Source organism: Takifugu rubripes, chromosome 8 (genome assembly GCF_901000725.2).
Source record: "Takifugu rubripes chromosome 8, fTakRub1.2, whole genome shotgun sequence".
In the NCBI taxonomy this organism is placed as follows: Eukaryota; Metazoa; Chordata; class Actinopteri; order Tetraodontiformes; family Tetraodontidae; genus Takifugu; species Takifugu rubripes.
In genome coordinates this window covers 7089337-7098990 of record NC_042292.1, presented here as the reverse complement: position 1 = coordinate 7098990, position 9654 = coordinate 7089337, and the positions used below count along the sequence as shown (strand labels likewise).

Here is a 9654-nt window from a genome sequence, read left to right as displayed (position 1 = left end):
CACTTGACTCAAAGCCCGAGTGTATGGATGTGTGTCCTGTGAATCACTGCCCACCTTTCAGGGGGTTTCCCAGTCCTCCCAGCCGCTCTGACCCTGATGGAGGCGCTACTTTGTGGCCTCATCCAACGGTGGCTGTATTGATTTGTATTTAAAAGTGGGCGACATGTGACTTAAGTCGTAAGAGCAACATGAAATTTGCACGATTCAGTGCGAGTTCATCCTCAAGGTTTACGTCAACTTAAGGCCCACGCCGATCGGAATAGTGCGGCACGAGCTAGTTGGCATTTTCAAGTAGACACGAAGAATTGTTGGTAGCTAAAGCAGCACGTTACATTACAACTCTATGAATTAAAACCTTGTGAACACAACAAAGTTAGAAAATGACATCCTACTTTGGAGAACAGACCTTTGGCCAAGCATCTGAATGGAGAGTGCCTTTTTTTCTCTCTGAGATATACTTGTTTACAACAAGTCAAGATTAGCTTGAGCATTTTGAAAGACGTTCAAGCAACCGTCCTGCCTGCTGAGGAAGTCCGAGGCTTTTCTCCACACACGCTGCCGTACTAAACTGTATGTTGGTTTAAACAAATGCTGTCTAAAAGATGTATGTGCTCCTTTTATTTAACTAAGACTGATCTACAGTGTACATACAACAGTACATTTGAGTTCATAACAGATGTCACACCGGCCACGTTTCTAAACACAACGTCGGATGGAAGACCGACGGTGACCTGTTAGCCAAACACCCAAGACTCCCTCACTGATAGACTGGTAACAATGGACCAGCGCCAGTCAGATAATGGCTGGAAATAGTAAATGTTCCTGGAGGCCTTTGGATAAGACACTACACAGGGAGGACAAACTGGACATGAAACCACAACATCCCCATAGTTCAAAGATAGGATGCCTGGTTGACCTGGAACATTTAGTCCTCTTAAATTTAGTCAATGTCGTTAATTTAAGGTACACCCAGTCACTACCAAAAAAGTCAAGATTAGCTTAAACTTTGGGGCTCACGTTGAATACGTTTGGTACGTTGCTTCATCAACTACATTTTCACAAACATCCATCCTATTAGCATCTGTTCTACACTAATAACAAAGTAGACAAAGTACACTAATAACACTAATAACAAAATTAAAGTTTGACTGTGTCTGTTTGTCCTTTCTGGGCTCCTGTAGAAGCGAGACGGCTAACATCAACGGAGGAGGACCCAGGTCAATATTTATACAAATACCTCACTGTTACTTGAACAAAAACACAGCAATTATTAAGCAGAGATTGATCTGATATTAAAATATAACGAGATAAAATCTTTAATTACGTATGGCTTGGTATCAGCGTTTATATTGACACTGACCTCTGAACGCTTCTGATTTTTATGGGTTTGCTTCCGCTTCGTTTATACATGTTTGCCATGGTGCCAGCGCCTCTTCTTTGTCCGCTCAACTGGTTTTGTTGGACATCTGTTCTCAGCCCGTTGCAGAAAACGAGCTGCAGTTTAATAGATCCCGATCCTCGACGCCTCTGAAGGCTGACCTTTGAGGCCAAACACATGCTTGGAAACTACCTGCTCAATGCCGCCATGACAGGTTGCGATGAGTCGCCTCCGAAAACGCTGCGTGACCCCATTGAAAGCACGCAAACATGCGTGTGCGCGGCGTGGTCGTGATTTACCGCCTTCCTGCCCCAGCTCCACCGCTGGAGCACCGAACTGGGCACCAGGAAGAAACACTTGTGAGCAGGAAAGTGATGCTTTTCCTGAGGGCCGATGGTTCGGCCCTGCAGCCGAGCTCTTTATAGGAACACGTAAACATGACCTGAACACATGGACGGTCGACATGGCGACCGCTGAGGGTCAAACCTGGCCTACGCCGATATAAATCACACGGGATTAATGAAGCCTTCACATACATGTTCTACAGAGCAGCTCCATGTGCAGCATTGTGACAACGTTGTGCAGATACCTTCACGTTTTTACTTCAGCCCGTCCACCCGAGCCGTGAGGACCCATCCTCTCCGTTCAGCAGGGAGCAGAGATTATTGATCTATGCAACCCAGAACCCGCATCCACAGCCGATCCTGTTCGTGTTCCGGCCCTGCCGTCAGAGGCAGGTGTCTGAAAGGACCAGCGCTGCACTTCAAATGTCTCCCATGGAGGAATTCAATGCGTAGCCCAGAGTGAGAGGACGTCACAGCATATCTGGTATTTATTTTCTGTCTATACGGTAGTGTGGATAACAAGAAGTGGTACAGTTTGGATGAAAACACTCCGATAGGAGACAATGGTGGGCTGGAAGGGAAGGTGATGAAAGCAGACCGTTTAGTAATGATATACTGAAAGGATTTTAACATTTTATTGCTGTCTAAACAAAGTCGGTGAAAAATGCTCTGTATGTTTCCTGTAAACAGGTTTTGGGGACTTCAGGGCTTTTCTGTTTACCCTAAATCAATTTACTGGTATCGGACACTGATAACTGTTGCGTAACTATGCAGGAAGCACTTCCGTCCTACTGATCTGATTGATTTATGCAGATGATAATTAATCAACCCTTTATCCCATCAAGCGCTTGGACTCTCCTGTCATTAATCTTAATTAGGGGTGATGAGAAAAGGCCCTCAGAAGTCTTGTTATCTCCAGCCTGACTCACCTCCTCTTTCTACTCAGAGCTGCTAAACAGTTTAAAATTAGCTTTAGACTAAACAGACCTGGAGCTTGAACTCACAGGCTTTTATCCTCTGTGGCTTCTTGTCTGTTTTTTTAAATTAGTTTCCATTTTTGGTGTTTCCTGAGGATACTGTTAAGAGTTTTCAAATCCCAAATTCTCCAGTCGGGTGATCAGAAGTCTCTTTTATCGATCGGGTCTTTGGAGGCAGAACACTTTGGCTTGGCTGTCTCCGGACGCCGTCACCGCCACCGACGCCTCCCTGAAATCGGAATCCACGGCGAGATTTAGACACGCATGCACGTTAGACTAACACATCTCCACAGGAATGTTTGGAGGGGTTGGTAGCACCTGTTGACGGTGAAGTCGAGGATCTCTGCTGTGTGGCCGCGAAACTCAGACACCAGGTTGCCCGAGCGAGCGTCCCATAACCTCAGCTTTCCGTCTAAACAGCACGTGGACACCACAGAAGAAGACTCCTCCCACTGCAGGTGAACGATGCCCGCCTGGAGGAACGAGGACAGAGTCGTCAAGCCGGGCCCAAATGTATCAAACCAAACTGTTAAACTGTTCCAGCTGTGGCACCTCGTGCTGGCATCTGTGCCGCAGGACGTGTGTCGACAGGTCGTATATGGCCAAGGTCCCTTCAAGGTACGCCACAGCTATGAGAGGCAGACTGGAAAGGGCAAGAAATCAGGATTTTTGTTGGATTCACAAGAAAACAACATATTGACATCTAAAGTGACAGGAACACTGCAAGATATTCACGCCAAGAAGCTCACAGCTGTTTTTTTCCCCCCACACTCACGTTTTACAGAATCCCACAGATTCGACTGAATTAGTTTCTTCTTCGTCTTTGTCTCCGTTCACAGAAAATGATCCGATGACCTTTACGAGCACAAACGGAAACAAGCGGATTAAGTGCAAGTTCATCTTCACAGACGACTGCGACGCCGAGTTAGTGACACCCACCTTGCCCGTGGCGGTATTTATGAGCTTGGCGTGACCGTCGACAGAGCCCGTCAGCACCAAAGTGCCATCCTTGTTACATGCAAGGGAAGTCAGCGCCCCCTGGTGGCCATCCTGACCTGATATGGACCAATGCAACGTGGAAACCATTTAAAGAATTTATGACTCATATAACAAGTGAACAAATGTCTTCCTAAAAACTTTCAGAGTTATGATGACATCAGGACAATAAAAATAAATAAAGAACTCACCTTTAATGACATGAATTGCGTTTCCCTGCTTTAAATCCCACACACGAACAGTTCCGTCTTCGTAGCCCACGACAGCTCGTTTACCTGGAGAAGAGCTTATTGTGTTTCTGACATTTTGGTGAAGCTTTGTTTTAGCATTTGTCATCACCCCCCCCACCCCTCTGTCACCATCAGGCAGGATTTTGCCGGTGGTGGCCTGGCACGCAGCGCTCTGGAAGGTCTTGCACTCTCCGGACGGTATCTTCCACATCCACACGTTGCCGTCGTCTGTTCCCGCGAGCAGCACCGGTGCGCAGGGATGCCACTCCAACCACTGGGGAGGAAGCAGGCCAGACAAAACCACATTTTAACAGCTACGCTCCACAATGAGGTGCAGATTACTTCCCTCTAATTTCCTCTACAGTTAAACTTGGTTAAATTGATTCTGCAATTGCGTTTCCTCCAAAATTCCTCGCCCGTTTGGGGCATCCTCTTATTTCCTCATAAATTCCTGCAATAAATGAGCATTCTGCCCAAGTGCTCACAGATGCACAGACAGACACATTCACTTACCTCTAAATCTCCCACCTCGAAGGACCAGATCTCCTCTTTGTTTTCAACTTTCCAGACTTTAATCAAACCGCTCATGTCTGCTGTGGCCACCAAGGAGGAGTCGTGGCTGAACACGGCACAAGTCACGGAGTCTTTATGGCCTGTAGGTAACATAAAGAGAGAACAATTACTGTCTAGTGTCATGCCGGTTTGGAAAACAATTTACAGCTTCAGAGGACGAAGAGAAAACAAGATAGCCAGGATTTAAACAACAACCAAACCAATTTATTGAATACATGATGATGAAAGTAGTTTCCTGTCACATCTACTTGTACTCGACAGCAAATGTTGAGTTTATATGGCTATACTGCCTTTAAACAACATCTCTCTATTTATTTAATCAATTTGCATGAGGACAGGAACAGAACGGAGGTTTTAAAGTGCCTTGGCTCTAATGGGTGGAGCAACTGGGTGGATTTGAAAGCCAGTGTGGACTGAAGTGTTGTGCTGGGGGGGGGGGGGGTTTGTCCCTCACCTGTGCACTCCAGCAGAACCTCTCCATCGCTCACTCTCCAAACGAAGGCTTTGTCATCCTCTCCTCCTGTCACTGCCATGCTGTTTGTGGCAGGATCCAAACTCACACAAAAAACAGAACCTGGACAGAAACGCAACGGGAAAATGACAACTTTGATTGAAGAAGACTTGGGGAAGACATTCTCATCCAAGATGGACTGCCACTACCGCTGTGTTTGGAGAAGGTGAGGTCGCTGTCATCCTGTTCCGCCTCAGCCTCCATCTCATCCTCTGTCTCCCATCCTTCATCATCGCCTGTGTTTCCAGGGTCTTCAAAGTCGACGTCCCCCAAGTCATCAGCTAAATCATCTGAGAAAGAGAACCGGGAGTTAAAGAAAAAAAGGATCCTTAAACAATGGCTCAATATGAATCTTCAAAGTTAATTTTCAGGTTAAACATATACATTGCTCCCACAAGGCATAAAACACTACTAAAAGTGGCTCAAGTGTTCTTTGATACACACCGGGCCCGGGTTCAGTGTCGTTTAGTTCGATTACTTCAATGATTTCCTCATCTCCGTGTAACTCAACCGCATTTCCCTCCGTGTTATCCATGTTGCTAAGAGGCTACGAACACAAAAACAACCGATAAATGACGCTGTGATTCAAGCTAGCTGACTTAAGGTGAAGTACTCACGCTTAAAACAACCGTTACGGGGTCTTAATAGCTTACGACGTCGCGAACAAACCTTAAGTTTTGGTACAGTTCAAATAAAAGTAAAAGTTAAATGTCAAATTTCCTTTCCCATATTTCTGTCACGTTGCCTAACAGGCGCATGGTGATGACGTACACACAGGTCGTAGAACTCTTGTCCACAAGATGGCGATAGTGTAAAGCTGATAAATCACTGTTTAATCATAAAGTTGAGTTTAATCCCAATCAGTCCTGTGAATTATGTTCGCGATATGTTCTCCTCTCCTCCTCACCAAGTAGACTAGTGCTGTTATTTCTTATGTAGTTTTTCTGCCCCCCCCTTCTGTATTCATCTACATTAGGTATCGCCACCTTCAGAGCTGCATACTAACCTCCGACCCCGCTGACCCACTCAACTTGCACCTTACTTTACTTATTATAATGTATGTATGTATGTATTGTATTATCTATGCCTGTTCTCTCCTCTCCTCTCCTCTCCTCTCCTCTCCTCTCCTCTCCTCTCCTCTCCTCTCCTACCTATTCTACCCTCTACCTGTCCTCCCCCCTCTCCTCTCTCTCTACCCAGCCCCCCATCAGCAGGAGGGTCCCCCTACATGAGCCTGGTCCTGCTCAAGGTTTCTTCCTGTTAAAGAGGAGTTTTTCCTTGCCACTGTTGCTTGCTGGGGGTCAGGCCCTGGGATTCTGGAAAGCACCTAGAAACAATTCAGACTGTAAAAGACGCAATATAAATAAAAATTGATTGATTGATTGATAATGTTGTTGCACACAATGTATGCTTTCTTCATTGATTTATTCATTTATTTTTTGCGAACTGTTTTTGGTGTTTTGCCAACTTTAGCAGAGGAAGCAAAAGTCCTTGCCTGTGCAAATTTTGGGCCACACGTTCAGTAAAGAGTTCCTGTAGCAATATTGTACATTTTTTCCCCCAGCAGATCATCTTCCCTCTCTACAGTGTTATTATATTCATTCATTTCTGGTTCCTCTTTTTCCCTTATTAACACTCCCTGCAACATTGCACAAGTAACCTATAAATCATCATCTGTCTGACACAAAGCTGTAATTTTTCCATATCTGTTATTACTGGTGCATTACTTAAAATAGTTTGCTGGATAATTGATTCTATTAAAACTCTTAGATGGCAGAGGACTTTGTGGGGGGTTTTATTAAAAACTTATCAATGCATTTCTGATAAATGTGCTCGGTTAACACAATTTATTTGCATACAATTAAATGTTGCAATTACGATTATAGAGCTTGAGCAACTGTTTCCTACACTAGTGATATAGAACTTGTGAACTTGTGAACTTGTGTTTAAATCTGCAGTAAATAAGTTGAGTTTTTAGTACAAGTGAGAAGATGAGGTTTAACTGTCATGTGGAAAAGTGCATGCATCGATTTATTCATCTGTGTTTGTCACATTTGAAAAGTAATGTTTGATCCTGTTCAATCCACATCCACAATGATGACACTTCTATTCAGTGGTGTCAAGGTGGGTTTAAACTTTAGATTAAATTAGTTTTATTGCCCAAACTCACAAAAAAAAGCTTCTAATGCACTCATACATTTTAGTGGATTATTATTGAGCTTGAAAATGAAAAGCATTCCTAAAAGTCATAAAATTTCCACCCTCAATACTTTGAGGTTGAGTCATATTGATTTTTAAAAAAAAGTCTGTGTGTATTTGTACCCACTCTGTGGACGCAGCACATTGGGTGGGCTTTTCTCTGTCATCATCAGGATACCGGAGATAGAGAATGACCCAGCATAACAACATTTCTCACTTTATCATTTTGGTAAGCTGGTTTATATCTGTGAAGTGAGACAGACACACAGATGGAAGCCCACACTGTGCACCTTTAAACACATACACACACACACACACACACACACACACACACAAACAGTGTCATTAATAAGGCCTGGGAGCCACGGCTGCAAGAGGTAATTACTCCATGAAGCCCAGCAAAGCTTTGATGGGAAGTTTCAGGGCCTTGACGGCAAAAACCTTTAACAAGAAGTCTTTACAGCTCATTTTGATCTCATTTTTCTCTTAAATGCCACAGTCATGGCTTCCTGGAAGGAATTTACGTCTCCCTTTTAGAGTAAATGCAGCAAAAACTCACCCAGAGTACCCAAAACAGGCACGAGCAAATACTCTCATGTTGAAAAATTACTATATGGACACTTATGTGAATAAATATAGAGATTTTAAAATATACCTCTAATACTTGTGACCAGGAATATTGAATATTATCAATCTTACATGTGCATTGTAAAGGTGGCCAAAGGTCAAGTATCCAACATTTTACCTAGCATATTGAAATAATCCAACATAAAGCCTAAATTTAAAAGTAAAAGTTCATATATTATAACTGTGCACTGTGGAATATATGGTAATCAAAAAGCATAGAAATTGAAATGCTCATGAAACAGTTAAACACATAACATTTTGAATGATCTTGGAGTTTAAATGAAGAGGTAATCCTTTGTTTAATTACAGGAAAATAAATTCTTCCACAAACTTCCTATGAAAAGAATTTAAATGGAACTGTCACGTTCTGTCCTGCTGTTCTGTCCCATCATCTGGGCTGTTTTAAAAACATTTTCTTTGCTGGTGGCAGAGCTTCTTTCTGACACCGAGGTCTGACTGATGTGGGACCGTGCTGGGTGAGATGATGGCTTCCTGTCTAAAACCACTAACAGCCATGTTGTGTGAGTGTGAGTGTACTTGCGTGTGCGTGCGCATGGGTGTGTTCTGGTCTACAGCCCGTGTGTAATGCGTCTGCTGCAGTAACACAGTGGTAGTTTACACGGGTTGCCAAACGTGCAGTCTGACGACCGCTTGTATTCTTGGACAGGTCAGATTTAGTCCGTTTCTGTTTTTACCCCAGCTGTATCGGGTAATTTAGTCAACTTGGTGCTACAACTGGACTTGCTGCAACATCAGATGGAAGGAAGGGATGGTTGTAACTCATCTAAAGGCAAAATAGTTCAACCAACATAATCAGCGATTTTGGCGAGCAGAGTGTGATGTTGACTGAATGGCAAATGTGCTGCTGTAGGCAGTGTAAGCCAGTGTAATCCCTGCTTTGACATTACTGTTCTACACACACACACACACACACACACACACACACACACACACACACACGCGCGTTTAAATGCATGTCTGCATCAGCAAATGTCCATTGACAGTACAGATGCTCAAGATTTTCAGTTTTCAGAGTCCAGTGCTGCCTGTTGGGGGCAGGAAGGCCACAAATAATCACATTAAATAATAATAATAATAGATTTTATTTCAAAGCGCCTTTCAAGACACCCAAGGACACTTTACAGTACATCTATGCAACAGTTAAACACTATTTACAATTTAAAATCAAAGGTCAGCTTCACAGTTAAGATTTCAATAATAGTTGCAATAGCACCAATTACAACAAAAAATAACATCTTTGAGATCCTTTTCGCAGAAACTTCTCAACAGTTCCCTAAAATAGTGGTCTGTTTCCACTAAACTACCAGAGAACAGTGGCAGGCATGTCGTTTGCGGTTCTAGCGTGAAAGGCAAACGCATATTTTTTCTTTAATAATTCATATATATATAAAACATATGCAGTGTGGACACATACATGTGTTAAGCCTGAAGAGCTTACTTGGGAACATCAAACATCGGAGATGCCTCCAAGACTGTATGTAACAGAGCTGAAATGAGAATCCACTGTTGCTATGGTGAGGTCCCAAAGGACTTTCCCTGTACTCCAAAGAGGAGCAACCTCAATTAATTACTGCAAGTCGGACACAAGCAGTTCAGAATGAAGATGAGGCTGAGCGACGTGAAATGACACTACTTCAGAACGGTGTAACAGTGGCGCGACAGACATCCGCTTCCCAAAACGGAAAAAAATCATCTTAAAAATAATTGTAATCACACAATAGACTACTTTAGTTAGCTTGATGTAAGGGTGAATTTAAAATAAAATTATGTTGGATTACCTTAAAAATACACTTCACAA

General features: G+C 43.3%; 1 protein-coding gene across 1 annotated transcript; it reads right to left on the bottom strand.

Annotated features, from left to right (window-relative positions):
• Positions 1-2182: 2182 nt before the first annotated feature.
• Positions 2183-5792, bottom strand: aamp (angio-associated, migratory cell protein). The gene is made up of 12 exons (XM_003966519.3): positions 5627-5792; positions 5454-5556; positions 5159-5299; positions 4953-5072; positions 4439-4578; positions 4055-4199; positions 3887-3970; positions 3639-3754; positions 3475-3554; positions 3252-3342; positions 3018-3172; positions 2183-2928 (listed from the first exon to the last, which is right to left on the bottom strand). Exons 2-12 carry the CDS (start codon positions 5542-5544, stop codon positions 2853-2855), a joined length of 1239 nt encoding a protein of 412 aa, XP_003966568.1. The 5' UTR covers positions 5545-5556; positions 5627-5792; the 3' UTR covers positions 2183-2852.
• Between the last annotated feature and the right edge of the window lie 3862 nt (positions 5793-9654).

What these genes read in the sequence shown, in the direction of transcription:
- aamp (XM_003966519.3), bottom strand. Translation starts at nt 5,544, where the DNA reads ATGGATAACACGGAGGGAAATGCGGTTGAGTTACACGGAGATGAGGAA. An exon ending in CGACACTGAACCCGGGCCCG is followed by an intron (nt 5,300 to 5,453) that starts GTGTGTATCAAA and finishes TCTCTTTCTCAG; the next exon opens with ATGATTTAGCTGATGACTTG. An exon ending in TAAATACCGCCACGGGCAAG is followed by an intron (nt 3,555 to 3,638) that starts GTGGGTGTCACT and finishes GTGCTCGTAAAG; the next exon opens with GTCATCGGATCATTTTCTGT.